Below are 26,500 nucleotides of genomic sequence, written 5' to 3' on the forward strand. Positions count from 1 at the left end.
ATAGTCATATATAAAGTTAAACAATCTGTAGCTATTGACACAAAATAAATGTCTCTGAAATATCAAAATAGTGAATTATCTGGAATACATTTTCCACTTGTGATCGTACTTATCAAAATGAATATGCAGTATGTTCAGTTCACTCATCGTAGACTATTTTTGTACCATAAAAAAAAAAAAAAAATCAGCCGCTTGCTTTTATCGTAAGCTTCATCGCGAACTGACCTTTTCAACAGGCGATGATTAAATCCGACTCTTTGAACAGCAGAAATCCACCCTTTTCGGCGGCACTTCATCGCAAAGAGACATCAGAGTGTCATCGGCGTATAGTGAGAGCTATATACAAGAACAATATACAAGTCTACAGAAAAAGAAAAGTTTTGCTGCAATATCTCTGTTTTCTCTGAATAAATATTTCGTCTGATGAACTTATAAGGCACGACTCCGAGTAACATCTCGACATGTTCCTGCTGGCTGGACATAAGCGTGATCACGTGATTGACGTAAAAATCCACTCTATACAGTTACATTAAAGTACAGTCAGTGATCGCTCATTGGGCTCCTTGTTTCTGATTTTCGCTCTTTCATAGATAATGAAATACTCTTGATGTATTTTCTTTGTAGTATGATACGTGGAATTGCCACCAGAGGACCCTGTTTACCGTAAACCGCGACGGAAAACCATTTCTGTAGAAGCTTGGCGAGACGAAAGGATGAAAAATTTCTCTTTTTCACCACGGTTAGCCCTTAAATATCCTGGTAAAAGTAAAAAAAAAATACTGTGCCTCAAGAATATATATGGCGAAAGTAAGTCCAGATAAGCAAAGTTAACATACCTGATAGACGTAGTGGATAAAAGAAGAAGAATACATGATAAACAACAATTTTTTTTAACATGTAACTACACTTTGTTCTGAATTAAATCAACCTCATTGTTACCTCATTGAATTACTTGTATAAAATAAATCTCAGGACTTATTTGACTTGTTTTAATGCTTTTACACTAGACTAAAAAAAACAAAAAAACATTAATGGCTAATTTTTGCCTCCAGCGTAAAAGGTTCAATGCGCAGCAATGAGAATCGGGTGTGTAGAAGCCAGTGACGTAATAACAGCCGATAACGTAATAATGGCCCATGACATAATAAATTTGCCATTTTTAAAATGTAATAAGCAAATAACATAATAAAAGTCCTGAACCGATAATGTAACAAGTTTTGGCCAATAACGTTATAACTTATTACGATATTTTCCTGGTAAAAAAAAAAATTCATTGCAAAGGTAATAACTGAGCCAATAACATAATAAGTTATAACATTATTGGCCAAAAAGTTATTACATCATCGGTTCAGGACTTTTATTATGTTAGTGGTCAGATATTATGTTATTGTCTTATTACATTTTAAAAATGGTAAATTTATTATGTTACGGGTTATTATGTTATCGGTTGTTATTACATTATTGGCTTCTACAGGGTGTATCTGCGATTTTTCACCACTTTTCCTATTCTTGACATTCCGGATGTTGTTGCGTAAATAGCCAAGTAGGAACATTAGTTTTTATTATTGTTTTGTCTGTAACAATGTTCAACAGCGATTTTGTTCTTCATATCGAGTTCGACGCAACACCGAAAAGACTGTTCTCCGACAAGATTGTAACATCAAAACATGTAAAAAAAAACCAAAAAAAAAACCCAAGAACTTGTTTAGTGGCAACATAAAAGGAGTTCATCACCTACTTGTAGCAAGTGGAAAAATGTGGTTATATTTCCTCATTTTTGGCGTAAAAACGATATTTCCGTTTCATCTGACTTGTGGCTTTACACTTGAAATACATTTTCATTGTTTCTTCTGTTGCTTTATCCCTTTGTTTCACCGTAAAATGCGACATTTACCCATACAAGCTCTTTCTAAAATAAAGTCCCACCACAAACCGAAGACAACAAAACGACATGTAGCTTAACTCTTCCTCATATAATAAACATAATGAATTTGCCATTTTTAAAATGTAATAAGCCAAAAACGTAATAAAAGTCCTGAGCCAATAATGTAACAACTTTTGACCAATAACATTATAACTTATTATGTTATTGGCCTGGTAACAAAAACATTCTTTGCAAATATAATAACTGAGCCAATAACATAATAAGTTATAACGTTATTGGCCAAAAGTTACTACGTTATCGGTTCAGGACTTTTATTACGTTATTGGCCAGATATTATGTTATTGTCTATTACATTTTAAAAATGGTGAATTTATTATGTTATGGGCTGTTATTACGTTATCGGCTGTTATTACATTATTGGCGTCTACAAGGTGTATCTGCGATTTTTCACCACTTTTCCTATTCTTGACATTCCGGATGTTGTGTAAATAGCCAAGTAGGAACATTAGTTTTTATTATTCTTTTGTCTGTAACAATGTTCAACAGCAATTTCGTTCTTCGTATCGAGTTCGACTAAGACTGGAAAGACTGTTCTCCGACAAAGATGTAAAAAAAAACAAAAAACAAGAACTTGTTTAGTGGCAACGTAAAACGAGTCCATCACCTATTTGTAGCAAGTGGAAAAATGTGGTTGCATTTGCTCATTTTTGACGTAAAAGCGATATTTCCATTTTGTCTGACTTGTGGCTTTACATTTAAAATACATTTTCATTGTTTCTCCGGTTGCTTAATCCCTTTGTTTCACCGTAAAATGCGACATTTACCCATAAAAGCTCTTTCTAAAATAAACTCCCATCGCAAACCGAAGACGACAAAACGACACGTAGCTTAACTCTTCCTCATATAATAAACTCTTAAAAAGGTCTGGTTTCTGTACACGAACAACGAAAGCGACATCTGCAAGCTTTTACCTACTAGCCTGCATCGCACGTCTGGCTTTGGAATCGAATATATCTTTTCTATAGCAGCCAAGCCAATAATTATGCAATAGTTCTTATATAGTGAATAACAGTGATAGTACAGACATAAATACAGACACGTAGGAACAAAAAAAACATGCAAGTGCGAGCAGAGGTGACTTTGTGGTAATGATCGAAGACGACTTCAAGCTATAAAGGAGAGAAAGATGAGAACGGGTCCCTCATCAGTTCCATCCGATACCGTTTTTGTCCTGAAAAGTGTGTTTTTTTTTCCTTTTATTTCTTTATTTTTTTTTTAAAGTTTTGCTTCAGTTTGTTTCTTGTTTGACTTTTTTGCGATTGCCTGCTTGGTCCGACGAAGACGAAAATGTGAGGATAAAAACGGCGGCGTTGGCGTTGAAATGGAAGTGTGTGGAATTAGACGTTCTACTCCAGTTAGTTTCCACCAGGAGGACGACGACGCATCCATCCATTCCTTCCTTCTTCCTGTGAACAGACTCCTTCGTCTCCTTCTCCGGGCTCTAACTCTCCTCCAGTGCAAACGGGAAGTTCGGAAAAGTCTGAAAAGAGTTTGTTCTTCTTGTTGTAGAAACGTAGGATGTGACGAAAACAGGAGGAGATAAGAGGGTCTTCTCGGCAGCCTTTTTTTTTTTTGCAAGCTGAGGTGTGTGAAGAAGAAGAAGAACTATCTACAGGCGCAGGAGTCCACGGTCATGTTGGGGTAGACTTTCAATACGACGTTCTTGTCCTCGTCGAAGAACAGGATGCTGAGAGACGACATCTTCTCAGGGACGCAGCAGGGTTCGGGGATGCCGGGTACGACGCCCACCGCCCGCACGATGCTCTGGATGGTGGCGTGATTGGAAGGTTTCAGAGCCTGGAGAAAGAAACGCAATGAATGATTAGTAAAGATCTGGAGGAAAAAAAAAATTAAAAAAATTAATTGCATATGTGACCAGAATATTCCCTCTGCGTTGGTTTGTTGTTGGACGTGCGTAAACCCAAGACACAGTGATTCATGCAGAGGCAGTTTCCATTTATTTACCCTGGATAACAGGATTATTAAACAGTTAGCTGGGATGCTAAATCGTGCCCTGTACCCAGATCTATATACTCAGTGCCAAAGAAAACGCAACACTTGAAGATTCTTATATTTTTTTAAATCGATGAGGATTTTTATTCCATAAGCTCTTTGGAATTAATCATAGGCCATTTCTATACAGTAAAAATAAAAAATCACGTCCAAATTTGTTGACAAAAAATAAGGATAAAGAAAGAAACTCCAGGACCCCCAAAACCAAAAGTCACACAGCGGTCCTGGAGGTGCTGCAGCTCAGTGTAGTGGTCCTGCTGTGGGCGTGGTCACACGTGCTGGTCCAGGTCCAGGTCTGTCTGCAGCTGAGCCAGTTTCTTCATGTCTCTGTTGCATCCTGACTATGGTGGACACATTGCATCCAAAACGGCGCGCCACCTGCCGAGCAGAGATTCCGGCCTCCAGGAGCCCCATAGCATGGCATCTGTGGTCACGTGTCAGTCTGGGCATCGCTGAGTTATTGTAAATGATTTTCATGCTTTTCAGTTTGCCTTTATATACAGAACATGAGCACTCCTGAACTGACCACAGTTCCTTAAGTTGAGCAGTTCATCACTGAGCAATGAGAAAAACCAGTCTTATGAATGCAGACAAGTTCATTCAAGCGTGACAACAGCTCAACCCGTCTCAGGTTGTTAAGAAACTGTCTGGGATTATCTTTTACAGGTGAAACTGAAACATACTGATGCAGCTCAGGAACAATAAAACACATTCAAGTGTTGCGTTTTCATTGGCACTGAGTATAATGACGAAAATATCATGTTGACACCGTGCGGGACTGACAACAAAACCAACAAGTTCAATATCAAAGTAAATACAACTTAATAAACATGGATGACATAAAAAATAAGAAATATTAGCAAATAAATGTACAAATCCAGGGGATGTGATGATATTGACACTGACCTCTCGCCAGAGACAATATGAAAAAAGGGGAGGAGCTACGGGCACACAGGAAATTTATACATGAATACTACAGGGGGAACACATGAAGAAGAGGTGGGCGTGGCTGGAGGACTAACACCCCAAACAGACTGGACAATAAGCAAGGCACCAGGTAAACTAGGAATGAAAACCACAATTTAAGCCAATTTTGTGTAATTACATAATGATATTGAACAGGTTACACATAGAAGCATCAACGTTGAGGAAAGAAGCCAAAAAAATACCATTTAAGCTATATATGTGTACACATATGACAAGTCAAAACCACACAAGATCTGACTAAATGCCCCCCCACCCCCCCACTGGTCTCCTCTACTGTACCAAAAACATATTGAAAATGTATGGAACTGAAGACCCCTGTACCGAAAACATACAGAACCGATATATTTCTGTACCGTTACACCCCCAGTTTATATGACACAGACGGTAAAATGTCCTCATATATGAACCCTTTTACTGTTTCAGCAACTCCAAGTGCACCTTCGTTCATATTTTAAGATACTTTAACTGGTGTCCAACAAAAACACACATAAATCTATTATTTAAAACATAAATACATGTAGTTGTTACTATGGAAACCATTTATCATCTTGTCTTGTTGCGTTGGTGACTAATTTGATCTGCACAGTGTAAATTTAACCTGATAATGAACATGAATATCCTGTTTATTTATATACTCTACGACATACTTATACAATCATTACCAGTTCTTATAATATAATCTTTTTAGGAACACACACTAGATTTCAATTTCAACTCTGGGTACAATTTTAGCAAAAATTACAAAAAAAAAAAAAAAAATAGGAGTTTATAAATTACAAAAAAAACACAAACTGAACTCCCTTTGGCAGTTGTTTGCGGTGAATGTTTACGCATGATGTCCATGTTTGTGGAATTCAGATTCACAACAGACAGCGGAGTTTTTATTTAGATTTCTGCAGATTTTTTGGTTTTGAAGACAGAAATGATAGGAAAAGTTTGTGGTTTGATTGTAATATTAATAAAATACATTATTTTTATTCTATCTTTATTACGTCTTTGAGATTTTCTATATATGAAAAGAAACCGTGGTATCTTTTTTATAAGGGTACATTCTGATATCCTATCTGTTTTGCCCACTTTGGATTTATTTTAAAAACAGGTGTCTGGTCCCACTGTGGAACAATTATAGGTTTATGTTGAATGACAGGACACACAGAAATGACGACTGGGATTCCAAAGGTATTACAACTTCAGATGATCTGAAGAACTCCCACGACAGAAAACTGAAGACTTGTGCTCAGCTCAAAGCTGAATTCAGTTCTGAAAACTAGAAAAGCACTCGGAGAGCGCAGACCTCTGCCAAGGCAGATCAGTCCCAACTCCTAGACCACCCCCCCATCCCCCCACCCCACCCCACCCCCATGATCACCACCAAAATTTCATCATTTCTTCGTTGTGCCAGTATCAACATTCCCTGAAAATCTGATCCAAATCTGTCCAGAACTTTTGGAGTTATCTTGCTAACAGACAAACCAATAAACAAATAAAAATTCCTGGATCCAGACAGTGATCCGGATCATTCCCAAAATCTAATCATTTGTTACTCGTCCCATTTTGGACATTTCCTGAAAATTTCATCAAAATCTGTCCATAAATGTTTCAGTTTTGTTGCTAACTAACCTACAAACTCACCTCGAAACCCTCCTGTTCAAACAGGTTTTTTAGTTTCCCAGCTGACCCAGGACCTCCACAAACTGACTACACTTTATGTATTCAGCAGATCTTAAACTGGTTTTAATAGTACTTTATTGGGTTTTACGGGCATTCTAATTGTATTCTACTTGCACTGTTTTGTTTTTCGCAGTGTAAAGTTGCTACTTTACAGTGTTACACGTACTCCGTGTGTCTCCCCCTACCTCCCCCCTCCCCTCCAGTCTCTCTATATCTCTATCGCTCTCTCTTTTCTCCTCCTTTACTCTCTCTCTTTAACCCCAGCTGGTCCTGTCACTCGTCCATCCTCCTCAGTCTGGGTCTGCTCCAGGTTTCTGCTGTTAAAGGTAGTTTTTCCTTCCACTGTCACCAGTCACCAGTGTTTGCTCCTGGAGGATTCTGTTGGTTTCTGTAAATTTGATTTGATTTTGATTTGATTAGATAAAGCACTTTGTGGCTCTGTCTGTGAAAAGTGCTCTAGAAATAAAATTTGCTTACTTACTGACTTACAAACAAACAAACAAACAAACAAACAAACAGACCCTGGCAAAAACATAACCTCCTTGGCGAGGATTTTTAAAATGCATGCAAATAAGATCACAATAAACTAAATATTTGGGGGGGGGGGCTGTAGTTACACCCAAGTTGACAGAAACTGTGTTTGGACTAGAATCAGTGGTCGGGCAGAAGGATGAAATTGCTTCGAAATTGTACAAACTGATGAACAAAACAGGAAAAAAATGGAATGCAGTCCAGAGAAACTGGGAGACTGACTTTGGGACCTGCAGTCTGGACCAGGTCTGGAAAACACTTCAGAAAGCATCCAAATCAGTAAAACTCAAGATTATCGGTCTGTGTATCTTTTGGTAATTGGATTTTTTTCTCAGAAACAAAACAAAAACTAGTGGTTAACTAGGTGGTTAACTACGGATAAAGGACAAAGACAAAACCAGGTGAAAATGAGGAGACAGAAACACCCTGCGTCCACCCAGCGGCGCCGTTCACACCTGTCTCCTGATTGGCTGATTCCTGTCGTCCTACAAACCAGTAAGTGTCTGGACTCTTCCGAAGTCCCAGTAAAAACGAGGCAGAGCAGCTTCCAAAGCCTCAGTCTGACATCACAGGAGCCGGAGTGGGGGGGGTTCTGAGTGGGGGGGGTGAGGGGGGGTGTAGCCTTAAAGGCCCGAGGCTCGACTTCTGGGACTAATTACATCCGACTACAAAGGCCGGCGACTCCCAGGTAATGAATTAAGTGGATGGAAGCGGTGCATTCCAACCGTGTTTAAAATACCTGTGATGTTATCTTCAGGCAGAGCGGTCGACGGTTCAACTCCATTTATTTCTGAGTGTCCTTTCAATCGTACAAACACACACACTTTAACCCTTAAAGACCCAGAAGTATTTTTACAACAGCTCCCACATGCATTTCCCTGTACACACTGTAAAAAAAATTTATAATTTAACAGAATTTTCACCGTTTATTTTACAGATTTTTCCTGTATTTTCAAGATACAAGAAAATATCAATGAAATGACAAAACAGACTGTGATTTTACATGTCAAATGTAAAACAACACGAAAAAAACTGTAACTGTAAATAACCAGAAAATTTCCATTTTTTTTAAAAGAATTTTTTTTTCTTTTTTCACAGAAAAATGCAGTTAAAATACATTTGCAAATGTATCATAATTTCACAAATATTTCTTTTCTATTTATGAGATTAAACTGTTAATTTAAAGTTTAATACTGTAAAAAAATAAAATAAAATAAAATGAGATAAAATTACTGACAATTAACCGTAAAAGAAGCATTTGTTCTGTCAGTTGAACCAGACTTGTTTGTTAATTGACAAATATCTTGTGTAATTACAGGAGGTTTCACAACAAAAATGTTGAATAAATGTATTTTTGTGAATGTATAACATGTATAAGCACTGATAAACTGTCCAAATACAGTTTTTATCAGTGGATTGGACAACTGAGTCTAATTGAAAATTAGGTAGGTAATTTGATTGTTTTAATACATGTAAATATTTTTTTAATTAATCATTAAAAAGTAAAAAAAAATAAATAAATAAAAAGCAAAATCTCATGTAAAATTAGGGCAAAAAACTATTTTAATTATGGAAAATTACTGTATTTTTATGAGATGGTTATTTTCCATTATTTCTCAGTATTTTTTTTGGCACCCCTGCTGCTGGAATATTACCGTTTTTTTATGTCTTTTTTTTTTTTTTTTTACAGTGCATTTAACCTTTCTCAAGTGATATATCACCATTTATTATAATATTATCCTCTGTATTATGCTTTTTTTGTGTATAAATCATGTCTTTTCCTGTATTTAATTCACTGATCATGTAGATGTTCATTAAAGTTCAGAGTAAATTCAAAGATAATTTTACCAAAACAGAGAAAACTGAAGACAAAGTGACTTTTTCAGTCCAGTCTCTCATTATCTGAACATAAACCCAGTGTGTCCATCCACTGTCACTGATCCAACTCCATGGGTTTTACTGGTGAATCAATGTTGTAGAAGATGATGGTGTTTCTACGGTAACTACGGAGCCTCTGAACGTCCAAATGGGTCATATCTGATGACCATGAAAAGATGAAGAACTGTATTTTATACCAATTATTTCCAAGTATTGATAGGATTAGTGGATCAACAGGTATTAAACAGTTTAGATCAGTAGATGGTTTTAGTTTTTGAGGGTTAACAGAATAAATACAGGGTTCTGGATGGGATGAAATGATGAATTCTCCTCATTTTTCAAGTATTTTACTCATTTTCTCTTCACTTTAGAAGGATTTGTTCACTTTTATGCCATATTTCCAGTCTTGTTGGTAAATTTCTTCCTCATTTTTGAAGATTTTTGCTCATTTTATTCTAGTTTTGCAGTTTTTTTCTACATTTTATCCATGAATAATTGAGGTAAAACTGTATTTTAACTCAATGATTCACATGTATTGATAGGATTAGTGGATCAACAGGTATCACCGGTGGATGTTCAGGTCTTTAAGGGTTTAAAAACTGGATTCACATGCATTTTGGTTCTTGGACATTGTCTCTACTAACTCCATGTGATGTCAGCTTCATCTCCTGCTCCTCCAGATGCAGAACTAGTTTCTTCTCTTGCGCTTTGGTTTAACCTTTTCATTAAAACATGACCTCTGATGTGTATCTCTAAGGACTTAATGGGGTTTAATTCATAAGATATGGAGGATAAAAGCACGAAGGCAGGACTTCTAGCGGTGCCGCTGTAACTCGTTTATGCTAAAAGTTGAAGATTAAAGCAGAAGATACAGGTTTGTGTCAGAGTCTGGGGCATTATCATCTATAATATAAGACAGATCGGCCCCAGGGACTTCCCATGGTAATGCTATTCATGTTAACAGAACACAGAACAGTAACAGTAAACGAGCGTCCTGGAGCTCAGCGGCTTCACGCACAGATACGTCCACATATTCTGTCGTATTTACATAATTCATCCCATACAGAGTGGAAAAAAAAAAAACACAGTGTCTGAGCGGTAAACACACAGACTGATGGGTGACCAAAGTGAATCCTGTGGCTTTGACAGATCTGCCTGCGTTGAAAAAAAAACACATTTTCTACTCGTGTTCATTTAATCTGGAAACAAAACAGCGTATGTTGACACGAACAAAATGAAGCGCAGGACTGCAGAACGATGCAGGGCAGGGATGTCAAACTCATTCTGGTTCAGTTCCATATTTAGCCCAATTTGATCTCAGACCAGACCAGACCAGTAAAATAATGACTTAATAACCTATAAATAATGAAAAATCCAAGTTTTTCTTTTTGTTTTAGTACAAAAAACCCCCAATTAAATTATGAAAATATTTACATTTGACAAAAAAGATGTGAATAACCTGAAAAAACAGAAATTTAATTTAAAAAATTTGTGCCATTTTAACAATATTATGCCTCGACTTATTATTTATACATGTACATTTACACACAATGTTACGTAAACATTTGGTAACAGGCAGAATATTGTTCAAATTGCACATTTCAGGTTGTTCATCTTTGTTTTTATTTATGTAATTATTTGCATTTTACTGTGAAAGAATAGTTTTGTAAATGTAAATATTTTCACGGTGTAATGTTATTTTTTTCACTTAAATTTTTTCCACATAATTTTTCACAAAGAAAATTTGTAGTTGTCATTATTTCTGGGTTATTGTGTTGTTACTTTTACCGTAGATCACATGGGCCTGTGGGCCGGAATAGAACCTTTGGCGGGGGGGCCAGATTTGGCCCCTGGGCCGCATGTTTGACACCTGTGATGCAGAGGATTGTAAAAAATGTCCTATTGGTCAACGCCGTCCTGTAAACTACCGCGGACGAACACCAGAGCGGCTTTGACACCTGAAATTACCCAGAAATCCCTGAGAAAAAACAACAGATTGAGAGGAATTTTGTTGCATACAAACATTATCTACTCACTGAACCTTTACATCAGGGGTGCCCAGTCCTGGTCCTCGAGATCTACTATCCTGGATGTTTTAGATGTATCCCTCTTCCAACACACCTGATTCAAATGATAAGCCTATCATCAAGCTCTGCAGAAACCTGAAAATGACCATCAGGTGTGTTGGAAGAAGTAAACATCTAAAACATGCAGGATAGTAGCTCTTGAGGACCAGGGTTGGGCACTCCTGCTTTACATGATCTCAACAGCCTTCTGTTAGTCTCAATACAAAGCTGAACAACATGAAAAGTAATCGTGTTGTGATGATTTTAGTTAATATTATACGTCTGGAAGGGAACGTATCTGTGTTCACCACTACATACACAGACATGAGACCAACACACTGCAAAAAAAGGATGATTAAAAACAAAAGAAAAACACTAAGTCTGAGGAAAAAGGGTCAGTGTATCTGTTGGGAATTGGATTGTCTTTTCAGAAACAAAAGAAAAACTAGTGATTTTTGTTTTAAAATAGAAGAATTAAAATTGAATTTCAGGGTGTTTTTCTTTTTCAGTGTCAAAACAGAAAAATCAAATTTAAAAAACGGATTGGTTTTCTCTTTCTAATAACAAAAAAGAAAGTTAGTACCTGACAGAAATGGAAAAACGGACCAAAAACGCTGTTTTTTTCATTTTCTGAGACCAGATGTTGTCATTTTCAAGGAAAGAGCGCTAATGCCGAGAGCACAAAGATTCCTACAAATGATGGATTTTTCAAAATCTGGACGTCGAAGACATGTTCCCTCCACGAATGTCTACGAACTCCAGATTTTGTACAAACTGGAAGATTCGTACAAACCCATCGTTCGGGGTCAGTGTGTCTGTTGGTAATTGGATTTTCTTTCCAGAAACAAAAAAAACTAGTGGTTAACTGATTTTCACTTTAAAATAGAGGAATTAAAATTGAATTTCAAGCGTTTGTCTTTTTCAGTGTCAAAACAGATAAACCAAATTCAAAAAAGGGATTGATTTTTTCATTTTCAGAACACAAACCCATCATGCGTCTTTGTGTTCAGAAAATGAAAAAATCAATCCGTTTTTTAAATCTGGTTTATCTGTTTTGACACTGAAAAAGAAAAATTCTTTGGGAAAGAGCGCTAATGCCTCAGTCACAAAGATTCTTACAAACGATGGGTTTGTTCGAATCTTCCAGTTCATATGAAATCTGGAGTTCGTGGACATTCGAGGAGGGAGCTTGTCTACGTTGTCCAGATTTTGCACAAACCCATCGTGGGTAAGAATCTTTGTGTTCTAGGCGTTAGTGCTCTATCCTTGAAAATGACAACATCCGGTCTCAGAAAATGAAAAAAACAGGTGTTTTTGGTCCATTTTTCCATTTCTGTCAGGTAGCAACCTTTTTTTTTTTTTTTTACGACACACTTTTCGACCATAATTTAATTGCTCAAATGAAAGAAAAAAAAAACAGCAAGAGACTTCAAAGAATCAAAAATGCGTCAGTAAAGTTCTATTTCCTGTTGGTGTTCAGCCAATGGGTGCAGATGGCAGAAGACAGTCCACTGTCCACATGGACGTATGCTCATGACTAACCCTAACCCTGCTGTACAGAAGCTAGTTAGCATGTTAGCATGATCCATGTGATCAGCAATGACACTGTAAGCTAACGGTTCTAGGACTAGCCGGAATTCTTTCTCAACTACAGATTTATCTACTGGCGTCCTCGGCCCCGCCCCCTGTTTGAACAATTAAAATGTTGAAAAAAATGCAAGCGTTCCTGCTGGGATTCGAACATCATAGACCGTAGCGTTACTTACTGAGCTATGCATTTATATGTACTTCAGGGCGCTAATTTATACGACCCAAGGCTCTCCTACCTCCATGTTCCATTTATAATGAGTCTGTGTGTTACACAAAAGTAATAAAGGAGTCATGTAATGCATTACAATTCTGAGACAGTAATAATGGAAGGTAAGGAATTACTTTTATATAGCAGCGACAAGTAATCTGTAATGGATTACAGTTTGGAAGTAACTTACCAAAACCATCACAGACCTCAGGACATAATCCTATAAAGACACGACCTTAAACTTCTGGGTCTGAACCTGAAAACCTTTAGGATGTGGTGCGTTCGAGGCTCACCTTGGGCATGGGAAACTGGCACGACCCTGAGCAGTAGAACGCATCGAAAGACTTGGGTGAAATAATCCATTCGCTCCAGCCGATGTCTGCGAAGTCCACCTTCAGGTACCTCCGCGCACAGTTCCGGGGCTCGTTCCACTGCTTCTTTCGCGCCTTTTTAATCGTCTGCTCGTCGAACTGCAGCAGAGGCATCTTGTGCCGCTGGTTCTTTCGTGGTTTTTTCCGCGGTCGACGAGCCTGTTTGTTGTCGAAGGGTTCGTAGGGGCTGGTCTCGTCCCAGCCGGTCGTCTCGTACGGGTACTCGGGTCCCGGAAGCTCGTTGTTCTGCAGCGGAAGCAGGACGTTGACCGAGCGCTTGTGCCTGAGCGGCGGCGGTTCCCGTCCGGTGTCGTTGTGCTCGTGGGGTCCCGGTTTGTGGAAGCCCTCCCCTCCCACCGAGTGGTGTCTCTGGAGGGTGGCCACCACGCTCTCCGGCTCAGAAATGGCGGAGTCGTTGGCGTAGACCAGGATGTAGGGCGAGCGGTCGGACAGGAGCTTCTTCCACTGTTGAGGTCCCTGCGAAGCCACGTCGATGCCGATGAGGAGCTCGTCGTGATGTTTGGCCTGATTGACCACACGAGTTATGTCCTTCCACTGCCACGAAATGAAATCCCTGTACTGCGTGGACACGTTGATCCGGAAGTGTCCCAGAGTCCTCATTTTGTTGTCCACGGAGGCGAAGCTCCAGATGACCATGTGGATGTGGCTGTGGCGCCGTGGGCCGTGGCGCCCACAGCTCCGGCTCCGATAACAGGCCTGGGTGCCGTTCTGGAGGTCTCCGATGTAGTAATGCAGCGTGGCCGACAGAACGTCCTCCGACTGGGTGAGGGACGTCAGGTTGAAAATCTGCAGCTGCTTCTGGTTTATGGAACCTGCGAAGAGAAACGACAGCGTCATTTAGACGGTGGAACAGAGCGACGGAGCAAAAACAGAAAGAACTGTACGATAAAAACCAAAGGAACATGGGAAAATATAAAATATGATTAAAGACCTCCAAACAAAAAATAGGTCCGGTGTCCCTGTAGGTTAGTTCAAGACATTTTGGTTAATTCAAGATTTTTTTTGGCTTAATTCAAGATTTGTTTTTGCTTAATTCAACTTTTTTTTTTTCTTAATTCAAGATTTTATTTTATTTTTTTGCTTAATTCAACTTTTTTTGCTTAATTCCAGATTTTTTTGGCTTAATTCAACATTTTTTTTTTTGCTTAATTCAACATTTTTTTTTCCATAATTCAACATTTTTTGCTTAATTCAAGATTTGTTTTTGCTTAATTCATGATTTTTTTTTTTTTTTTTTTTTTGCTTGATTTAAGCAAAAAAATAATAATAATTAAAAAAAAAATCTGTCAATGGAACAAGTGAAAATTATCTTGGTAAGATTTCTTGAAATCAGATTTTCCAGATCTATTGTCTAAAAATTAGTTCTTATATCTCACTGAAACATTACTCTGTAAGTGATTGTGTCTTATTTTAAATGTGATGAGATATTTGGACTAGAAATGAAAAAAATACACTTGGTAAGATTTAGATTTTTGCAGTGTGCTGTTGCCTTTTCCTTCTGATGTCGAACTGATGGTGATGATGGTTTTTTACAGTGTGTTGCTTCTATCCTCTGCACCGTCACCTCAGGTCATATTTCAACAGTTGCAGTTTAGGTTGAATTTCAGTCAAATGAAACACAGGAAGTAGAAGAAAAGAAAAAAAAAATAGGACCAATGGCCCTATGGTCTGTTCTATGTGGATCAGTCCCAGTTGAATGTGTGAGGTTCTCAGGTTCTGTTCTCTGTTCCAGTCCTGGTTCTGTTCTCTGTTCCAGTCCTGTGGTCTGGATGCACATCAATCTAACTATACAAGTGGGCGGGACTTTCACTGGAGGAGAACTCAACTCATCCAATCACAGTCCATATATGACTTCTGTCATGTTATAAACCATCAAAATATGAACCATTCGAAGGAAAAGCCAATTTGTAATATTTCAAAAATTCACCAAAAATTCAAAAAACAAAATTCCGCAAAACTGTGAACAAACTTTATAGACATTGTCCAAAGGAAGCTACATATAAATGAATCTGAACAGTAGTTTTGGAGAACAAGACTGTTAAAATCTAGACATTGGTGACCTTTGACCCTTCAAGGTCACTCAAGGTCAAAAATCATGGACCCACCTCGAAGTCCATATATGACTTCTGTCAGTGATCAATAAGAACTATACTGATATCTGTAACAATTAGGGCTGCACAATATTGGAAAAAAGTGACATTGCGATTTTTTTTTACCCTGTGATCTATATTGTGATATGAAAAACTACTCAGGAGGATATAACAGCTGTGTGGTGCCGACGTAAATGGTCAAACTAGTTAAAATTAAAAATTAAATTAGTTGTGTTTCCTCTCGTTGTGTCGACACAGAACATGTGTTTCAGTTTCATCCTTCATCCAGGAATAAAACAGAACAAATGTGTGTGTTTGCAGTGACTGTCTTTTATATTCCATCTGCACAGAAAATACAACAAATACAGCATGCACAAATTATAACAGAGGACGCTGGGCCTGGTTCGGGGGGGTGTCACCGTACAGTGAAACTGAAACTTAAGATGCTTCACTAATTACTAAACTTTTATTTGAGGGGGCAGGACGTTTGTTGCCCCCCCCCCGCCCACACACGCACCAGAACTGGGCCTGGATGATGCTGTGGTGTTCGCTCACAAACATCACCAGGTAGTATCGAACACATGACGTTCCTGTAGACCAGTGTTGGCTGCTGGTCTTTCAGACAGAGGAAGCTCACTGTCGGCTTACATCAAAAAAAATGGTCAATTTTTTGAAACATAAATTCGTCCTCCGTTCCTTTTTAAGAAAATGCTCAGTGACCTTATCGAACCAAGTAAACAAGAAAACACTGAAATTATGTTAAATTGAAACAAGGAAGTTCAATGAGTGTGTTTTATTTACAGTACAAGAAATGAACAGTTCATTTGGTTTCTGTGATTCCACAGCAGAATGTGTGACGGTATTAAACTGAACTGTGTCAGTGAAGGAGCAGATCTGAAAACAGCTGTCAATCAAACGGGATTCAGCCTTTGGGCTGATCCTCCAATCAGCACGTGGAAGCTCAGCGTCCGGCCCGGCCGAGCTCCGCCCACAGCTCCATTCACCCCCAGAGACGCCGGGCGTCTGGGGGCGGGACAACATGGTGTCATTTATCCAATTACTGTCCAGTTTAGAGTCAGTTTAAACCAGTTCCACTCAGTCCCATTGAAGTGCATGGACGCTGAACGTCTACGACAAATGCACTGAGCAGAGATGGAGGAGAAAACACAGACACGAATGGAGGAGAAGTGAACAACATCCAGTCTGATGAACTGGGATGAAGCTGATTCTGAACCAACTGGTCTGAGATGAACGTGTTCCAACACATTTGGAGTCAGTGAAATGAAAACAACTGAACAGATTTAACTAGAGCCCGACCGATTAATGAGGCCGATTATAGCGTTTCACCAATTAATCAACATCGGCCAATATGTAGCCGATGTATTAACTTTTTTGCTGCGCGGAGATTCTGTCACTCGCTGCTCCTGTGTGTGTGTGTGTGTGTGTGTGTGTGTGTGTGTGCATGCGTGTGTGTGTGTGTGTGTGTGTGTGCATGCGTGTGTGTGTGTGTGCGCAACACGGAGAGTCAGACGAACAGTAAAAAGAGTTACTTTCACTTCCACTCCTGCTCAGACAATGACACTATCACCCCCCCACACACAATCACATTATCACGGAGCTACTGCTAATCCCCCCCACTCCGACTCCAACCTCCTCCACCACCATCGGTGAAAATCATGGACCGCTACCACACACTCTGACAAGGATGGACCGCTAACCCCCCCCCCCCCCCCCCCGGCAAAAATCACGAACCCCCTGTCTTATGAAGTACTCACCCCCCCACACACACACCCATGTCCGTGCACTTCCTGTCTCCCTCACAGTTTCATTCTGCAGACAGGCCTGGGTGTTAATAGTGTAGGGGAGACCGGGGACAGTTGTAACAGGGGTCAGTTGTAACTCTTGCTATTGCTCCAATCAGGAACAACTGAGGACTCACCTAATTCACTCTGCACATGCTCAGTTTAGTCCTTAGTCCACATAAGAAGTTGTAGTGCTGTGAGGCAGACATGTCAAACTTTGTGAGTGAAAACATAGTTGTGTGCTCAGTCATATTTTTTGCTCTAATTATTTTTGTGATTGTATAGTTTGCATTTGAAGGTTGTGTAAATTATATTTGTGAGATAAACAAAGATTTATGCAACTGTTTATCCACCTGTCCACAATTATCTGATAAAAGGTTATTAAATCCTGTGTAGACCAGTGCTCTTATTTCATACATCGGCCAATATATCGGTTATCAGCTAATATATTGGATATCGGCGTTTTTTAGCCCCCAATATCGGCATCGGCCCCAAAAATCCCATATGGGTCAGGCTCTAGATTTAACCATTTAATTTTCCTACTTTTAGGGGAAGCTGAGCTTCCACTGCGGTCTGACAGAAAACATCTCTGCTGTGAATGAATCCCAGGCTGTGGGTGAATATTTGAGCAGATTGGAGGGATTTCCCTCTGTTGAACCAGTGGAACCTCTGACACTTTGACAGTGTTAAAGTGGAGCTGGTGTCGTCTGTTTGGAGCGTTTCCGCTTTAACGCCATGTTGGCTTCTTCTCAAAAAGAACCGGTTCTTGATTCTCATCTGTATTTGAGACGTTCTGAAAAATGTGACAGATCCTGGAGAAACTGTCTGTGCTGGTTGTGTTCCATTCATACTCCCACTGGAAATGCTAATTATTTGTTATATAATGTGGATCTGGTTGAAGTGTCTGACCTCTAACAACGTGACCGCTGGACTTTTTTTCTCTCTCTCTCATGTTTAGTCTACTTTACAGCATTATTGTTTCTCTATGTTGTTAAAATGCAAAAATATCAAATAAAAACAGTTTTAAACCACTACAGAAACTGGTTCCACTGGTCATGGAGCCACTTAAATGGTCCTTAATGTTTCACAACGTTAGCTTCAGCTGCAAATATTTCACATTTTTAAGCTTTTACACATGTGTGAAACACTTCTTAACATGAAGGATGATGATTATTGATGCTATCACGCTTTTATTTTTGCAGTTTTTCAGATTTCACCTGATGCTTTGGTCGTTAACTGAAATCAATGTTTGGTAAAGTTCCTTAAAACAAGAAGTAAAAACTCTAAAATGTGACTGTTGTGAATGAATGATTCTTTAAATCGATCATTAATCCTTAAATCTGACACTTACAGGTCCTCAAACTCCCACAGACACATTAAAGGATACCTTCTATTCAATCTTTGTGCAGAATTCGTCCAGTGTGTAATTAGTGTTGATCATTTTAACGGACATGTCAAAGAGTGGAGCCTCCAACAGTCACTGGTGGGTGGAGGGGTTCAGGTGTGAGCTTTAACAGCTTCAGCGTCAGTAGAACAAACATGATTCACAGACAAATGGAACTGGAACGTTAGTGGATGTAAACATGGGTCAGATGGTTCCACAAAATAACTGTGAGACCTGTTGGACTGAGATTTATGTGACTCGAGCCGCTGATATTTCACCAAATATGACAAGAAAAATGTCTGAAAAAGTCAGATATTTGGTTTCATCAAACTTACAGATGACCTGTTTTTGGAATACAGCTTTTTTTTTGGTCTGTATTTCAGTTAATTTTAGTCTATTTGTTGTTCCTTACAGTGTATTTTAGCATATTTTTTGGGATATTTTAGTGCTTTTTTTTTTTTATTAGTTTTTTTGTGTATTTTTTTTTACAAAATTATTAATGGACAAATGGAAATGGAACATTAGTGGATGTAAACATGGTTCAGATGGTTCAACACAATAACTATGAGACCTGCTGAACCGATATTTATGGAAGAAATGAAATATGAACAAAGACACAAGGAAAATGTCTGGAAAAAGTCTTAAATTCAGTTGTTTTTTTATTATTTGATTTTTTAAATTTTTGTATTGTTTATTATTATTATTATTATTGTTATTATTATTATTATTATTATTATTATTATTATTATTATTATTATTTCCTCCATATGTTTTGTATTATGTTTGTGTATGAAATAAACTAAACTAAGTTTCATTGAACCTGCAGATATCCTGATGATGTATTGACATATATTTAGTGTGTTTTAGCATAATTTTGTGTATTTTTGTGTGTACTTTAGTGTTTTCTTTTATGTATTTTTTGTGTATGTTGGTGTTTAATAACTATGAGACTTGTTGGACTGATATTTATATGAATGGAAGGACTGGAATTTGACCAAATATGATGAGACAAATGTCTGAAAAAGTCATTAATTTGGCTTCATCAAACCTACAAATATCCTGTTTGTGTGTGAAATTCAATTTTTTTTGTGTATTTTAGTATATTTCTGTAGTGTATTCTATTATGCTTTATGTGTATATTAGCATGTTTTGTGTATTTTAGTGTTATTAAGCATATCTTTATGTGTATTTGTCATATTTTTGGTAATTTAGCACATTTTTTTGTTCATTTTTTATCAGGAAAAGTCGTTAATTTAGCTTCATCAAACTTGCAGATTCCTGTTTGTGTATGAAATTAAATTTTATGTGTGTATTTTAGTGTATTTTTCGTGTATTCTAGCATACTTCAAGTGTATATCAGCATGTTTTGTGTATTTCAATGTTATTAAGCAGAATTTTTATGTGTATTTGACGATATTTTGTGGTATTTAGCACATTTGTTCCATTTTTATCAGGAAAAAGTCATGAATTTGGCTTGATCCAACCTGCAGATACCCTGTTTGTCTAGCATATGTTATGTGTATATCAGCATGTTTTGTGTATTTAATGTTATTAAGCATATTTCTTATGTGTATTTGACTATATTTTTGTGAAATTTAGCACTTTTTTTTTTGTTTCATTTTTATCAGGAAAAAGTCATTAATTTGGCTTCATCCAACCTGCAGATATCCTGTTTGTGTATGAAATTCAATTTTTTGTGTGTATTTTAGTATATTTTTTAGGGTATTCTATCATACTTTATGTGTATATTAGGACTTTTTGAGTATTTTAGTCTAAATAAGCATATTTTTTATGTGTATTTGACCACATTTTTGTGTAATTTAGCACATTTTTTCATTTTTATCAAGAAAAAAAATCATTAATTTGGCTTCATCCAACCTGCAGATACCCTGTTTGTCTATGTGTATATTAGCATGTTTTGTATATTTTAGAGTTATAAAGCATATTTTATGAGTATTTGACCATATTTTTGTGAAATTTAGCACATTTTTTTCATTTTTATCAGGAAAAAGTCATTAATTTGGCTTCATCCAACCTGCAGATATCCTGTTAAATGCCAACAGTACCTTTTTAAAGCTTCTTTACTCCATTAAAAACCTTTTATAGTAAATATAATGTATCACTGTGCACTGAAAACCTGTTTTTCCTCAGCTGCACTTTGGTTTTACAGGTTAAAATGGCCCAAAAGTACTTGGTGCATAGACCCTCTACCACCGTCACATGCAGGTACTGGTCGATAGGAGGCAGTATAATCTAACTAACTCCATCACCACTCGTACGTGGGAACCATCAGCTCCAAAAGCACCAACGTTGAAGTGATAAAAACACCAAAACTTCCAGAAATGAAAAGTCCGTCAGATTAAAAATGACTTTAAGGGCTCATTAAAACTCACTTAAACGCACCTGAAATGCGCGTGAAAACGGTCTGCGTTCTTCTGCAGGAGGTCTGTGTGTGCGCTCCTGCCACAACAACTGATCTATGATGTGCCTGTGAAACCCTGAAGGTGTTCAAACGGGTGCAAACAGTGCGCAGATGTGTTGCGGAATCACTGTTCCTGGCAGAGGGTGGGGGTGTGGGGGGTGTGGGGGGTGGACGACAGGTTGAGCACATTTTCAGGACTGGATCAACAGGTGTATTTCAGTTTCAGCTCCGCAAAACCAGCAAATACGCACCAGTGCCACCGTTTTTACGCATTGTTTTTCAACTTTTACGCCCAAAAATAAGTGTTCTCCTGTTATAAAAACGGAAATAAATCTGCTTTAATTGTCTCATTTTACAGGTAGAGTCTGAATAAACTTGAAAATTCAAAGTATTTCATTGTTTGCTTTCATTTACATGCCTAAAATGTCACAACCAAGCAATAAAAGTCAGAAATGGGACCGTGCGTAAAAGGCGCACAGACTCACCCCAGTGCGCTTTAAAACTGCGGACAGTGTTGCCGTCTTTGAAGGGAAATCCAGCCCGGTTGTACTTGGCGTAAAGCATCTGCATGTGCTCCGTCATTGTATCCTGTAAAAGCAGGTCCTGAGGGTCTTCCTTCCCCGGATGTTTTTTATCCACCGCATGCGTAAAATCCAACTTTCGTTTCGTGGGGAAATTGTCCGATTTGAGCATCGCGCACAATCCAACGCACAGATAACTCCATCCGTAAAGCAGCACGACCAGAAGACGAGAGCGGAGAGCCATGATGCTTGGACAGCCGCAGAAGAAGAAGAAGAAAAAAAAGAACAGTTGTAGGGAAAAAGTCGCGCGTTTCCAAAAGTCTTACCCTTATCTCCAAAGCGACAAACCATCACCTGAAGAGGAGTCTGGAGAATGTACCATCACCTCTGACACCGGGGGAGGTGGGCACAGTGGGGTGGGGGGTGGGGGGGTAGGAGTTATCCAAGTGAGCGGTGTCCCCCTTCTGCTGCACGTCAGGAAAGAATCAAAAATCAAAGTTCCGGATGAAGGTGGAAATAACAAAGCACATGCAAAAAAAGAAGACAATGAGGAGCGAGGTGCGTAAAACACCACCGCTCTTTGTATGGAATCCGCTCCGGAGCTGATTCTGAGGCGCAGCAGTCCAACAGTCCAACAACCCAACAGTCCAACAGACCAGCTCCAGCTCCAGCTCCAGCTCCAGCTCCAGCCTTCTCAGCTTTCATTGAAGGTAAAGCATGTTGTGCTTGGTATTATAGGGCGAGTGGGACCAGCTGGGTATTCCTATGACATACAGAGGGGGGGGGGGGGTGAGGGAGAGAGAGAGAGGGAGAGAGAGAGAGCGAGGGAGAGAGAGGGAGAAAGAGAGAGAGGGAGAGAGAGAGAGCTCTACCTCTCTCACTATCACATACAGAGAGAGGGAGAGTTTCCTGTTCCAGATACTTTTACGCTCCTTCAGCCTGGGGACAAATTATCTGCTGTTATCAGGAGCTGAGGGAGGAGGTTCAGTTTGGACACTGGACTGGACTGGGTACTACTTTATTTAACTGGAAGCCCTCAGAGAGCGCAGACCTCCGCCAAGGCAGGTCAGAAAAAAAATCTTGAATTAAGCAAAAAAAAAAAAAAATTCTCAAACTAAGCAAAAAAAAAACAAAAACCTGAATTAAGCAAAATTTAAAAAAAAAAAATTCTCAAACTAAGCAAAAAAAAAAAAAAAAAAAAAAAAAAAAACTTGAATTAAGCAAAAAAAAAAAAACAAAAAAAAATTTGAATTAAACAAAAAAAAAAAACAAACCAAAAAAAATCTTGACTTAAGCAAAAAAAAAAAAAAAAAAAAAATCTTGAATCAAGCAAAAAAAAAAATCTTGAATTAAGCCAAAAAAAAAAAAAATCTTGAATTAAGCAAAAAAAAAAAAAAAAAAAAAAAAATCTTGAATCAAGCAGAAAAAAAAAAAAAAAAATCTTAAGCAAAAAAATTTAATTAAGCAAAAAACAATCTCGAATTAAGCAAAAAAAAAAAAAAAACAACTCAAATTAAGCAAAAGAAAATCTTGAATTAAGCAAAAAATCTTGAATTAAGCAAAAAAAAAAAAAAAAAAAAAAAAAAAAAAATATATATATATATATATATATATATATACACATATATATATATATATATATATATATATATATGTATAGGCACTTATTCTATGAAAAAAACCCCAAAAGCTTGTAGTTTGCTGACATTTCTTGGGTCTCAGGAGGTTAAAGGACATTCCTGCCTATGGATCTGAACTCATGTCCAGAGTCAGTACCTGGTCCTGGTCCTGGTCCTGGTCCCCAGCCCCTCAGCCCCTCCCTCCCTGGGTCTGTGTGCGTCATGTGCCTGTCGGCAGAGCTGTGTGTCTGGGCCGTGCTGCTGAATGAAGCGGCTTATTGGAGGCATTAAAGGCTCTGTCCTCTATTTAGTTTAGTTCAATGGAGTTAAGCGCACACATCCTGGACCATCACGGTCCGATCCGGATGCTGTACTGTGCACACCCCCACCCCCTCCTCCCTCCATCCAGGCGGGGTTTAAACACCCCCCCACCCCTCTCCCTCCCCCCCTCCCTCCGCCACTGGGCTTCTCTTTCAGGGGCACTCGGGAGGAAATGATTAGGGCATTTCCCCGCCTTTGGACATCTGATGGCAATAATATTAGCATGCCATGTCGTTCATAGGAGTCAACACACACTGAACGGATTTAAGGCTTTTCCAGTGGGGGGGGGGGGGCAGAGCAGCATCAACACAAACAGCAGCAGCAGCAGCAGAGTGAAGCCAGCTGGAGGAGACATAAACAAACCCCTGACCATCAGTCAACCTGCACACACACACACACACACACACACACACACACACATACACACACACACACACACACACACACACACACACACGCATGCACACACACACATACACACACACACACACACACACACACACACACACACACACACACACACACACACACACACATATATATGTATGAGTTAGAACAGCTTTAACACACACTTTAACCCAGAAAGACCCCCAAACACACACCAGCGACCAAAACCATCTACTGATCTGAACTGTTTAATACCTGTTGATCCACTAATCCAATCAATACATCGAAATAATTGGTGTAAAATACAATTTTATCCCAATTATTCATAGGATAAAATGAACAAAAACTTGTAAAATGATGATTAAAAAAGCAAAATACGAGAAAAATGTACTCAAAAACCTTGAAATATGGCATAAAAGTCAACAAATCCCTCTCAATTGAGGAGAAAATGAGGAAATATACTTGAAAAATAAGGAGAATTCAGCGTTTCGTAATATCCAGCACGCTGTATTTATTCTGTTAACCCTCAAAAACCAAAACCATCTACTGATCTAAACTGTTTAATACCTGTTGATCCACTAATCCAATCAATACATGGAAATAATTATAAAGTACAGCAATTATCGGATTACTCCCAGTTATTGGATTTTTATGGTCATGTAAACGGGGTCATTGATTCACCAGTCAAACCCATGGAGTTGGATCAATGACAGTGGATGGACACACTGGGGTTATGTTCAGTTGATGACAGATTTGACTGAAAAAGTCACTTTTTCTTCAGTTTTTCTTTTTCTGATATAATAACCATCAAATTTAATCTGAGCTTTAATGAACTTCTACATGATCAGTGAATTAAATATAAGGAAATACATGATATTCACTGGAAAAATGTAAAGAAGATAATATTAAATGGTGATAATGCACTTAAGAAAGGTTTTATATGGAGTAAAAAAAAATGGCACTAAAGTAGCACTGGGTCTTTATGGGTTAACTGGGTTATTTGGTTTATAAAATGTCAGAAAATGGCTCAAAAAAAAAAAAAAAAAAAATCATCTTTTCATGGTCATCAGATATGACCCATTTGGACGTTCAGAGGCTCATGTTAAATAAAATGAACAGAAATAAACCCAAAAAAATTACATAATAATAAATAACTTGAAAAAAGAAAGCAAAAAATAGATTGAAATTAAGTTGAAAAGAATAAAATAAGCAACAATATGAACAATAACAAATAAAAATTAAAAAAAAAATCTACAAAATAATAAATAACATGTATAAATTAAGGAACAAAAACAGCCAAAGTCATGAAGAAAAGGGGTAAAAGATTGAAACATGACAGTGGATGGACATACTGGGTTTACGTTCAGTTAATGAGAGACTGGACTGAAAAAGTCACTTTTTCTTCAGTTTTTCTTCTGTTTCTGATATAATAACCATCAACTTTAATCTGAGCTTTAATGAACATCTACATGATCAGTGAATTAAATACAGAAAAATACATGATATTCACTGGAAAAATGTAAAGTAAAGAAGATAATGTTACAATAAATAGTGATAATGCACTTAAGAAAGGTTAAATATAGAGAAAGGAAATCATTTGGGAACTGCCAGAAAAGTAGCACTGAGTCTTAATGGGTTAACTGGGTTATGTGGTTTATAAAATGTCAGAAAATGGTAAAAAAAAAAAAAAAAAAAAAAAAAGAAAGAAAGAAAAACAACAACAACAACAACAAACAAACAAACAAACAAACAAAAACATTCATCAGGATGTCTGAAAACTCAGTATGTCTTGGTTGATTCAGTGGACAGTGGATGGACACACTGGGTTTGTAATAAATAAAATGTACAGAAATTAATAAAAAAAAAAAAGTACAGTATAATAAGTAACATGAGAAAGTACAAAATAATAGAAAACATGTATAAATAAAGGAACAAAATGAACAAAAACAGCCAAAGTAATGAATAAAATGAACAAAACAGGAAAAAAAAAACCTTGTATATGGATCAATGACCCTTTTCCTTCTGTTTCTGATTTAATAACGCTCAACTTTAATCTGAGCTTTAATGAACACCTACATGATCAGTGAATTAAACACAGAAAAATACATGATATTCACTGGGGGGAAAAAAAGCAAAACACAGAGGATAATATAATTATAAATGGTGATAAATCACTGAATAAAGGTTAAATCCAGTGAAAAATTCATTTAGGAACTGACAAAAAAGTATCACTGGGCCTTTAAGGGTTAAGGCTGAAAAGTCAAACTGAACATAAAAGTCAGTAGTTTAGCAGAAAAACCCACACATACTCAGACTGACAGAACATCACTGAACAGAATATAATGTACATAATGTTTATGTGAAACGCCACCGCATGGTTTAGAGCAGAACAAGGAAAATAAGGAAGCATCAAAAAAACAAAAAAACATGACATAACTTTAACACGAGTTTAAACAGGAATTAACTGTGAGGATTCAAACCTTTAAAACTGACACCATCATCTGAGAGAGAGAGAGAGAGAGAGAGAGAGAGAGAGAGAGAGAGAGAGAGAGAGAGAGAGAGACAGAGAGAGGGAGGGAGAGAGAGAGAGAGAGAGAGAGAGAGACAGAGAGAGGGATGGAGGAGAGAGAGAGAGAGAGGGGGGAGATGAGAGAGCGAGAGAGAGAGAGAGAG

At 37.9% G+C, this 26,500-nt stretch overlaps 1 protein-coding gene across 1 annotated transcript; it reads right to left on the reverse strand.

Annotated features, from left to right (window-relative positions):
- Nucleotides 1-1,352: 1,352 nt before the first annotated feature.
- On the reverse strand, nt 1,353-22,215 carry bmp3 (bone morphogenetic protein 3). Its single transcript, XM_030144642.1, has 3 exons — nt 21,465-22,215; nt 13,183-14,093; nt 1,353-3,742 (listed from the first exon to the last, which is right to left on the reverse strand). The coding sequence occupies exons 1-3, from the start codon at nt 21,742-21,744 to the stop codon at nt 3,551-3,553; spliced, it is 1,383 nt and encodes a 460-aa protein (XP_030000502.1). The 5' UTR covers nt 21,745-22,215; the 3' UTR covers nt 1,353-3,550.
- Nucleotides 22,216-26,500: the final 4,285 nt, after the last annotated feature.

The sequence above is a fragment of the Sphaeramia orbicularis genome, chromosome 9, assembly GCF_902148855.1.
Source record: "Sphaeramia orbicularis chromosome 9, fSphaOr1.1, whole genome shotgun sequence".
Classification (NCBI taxonomy): domain Eukaryota; kingdom Metazoa; phylum Chordata; class Actinopteri; order Kurtiformes; family Apogonidae; genus Sphaeramia; species Sphaeramia orbicularis.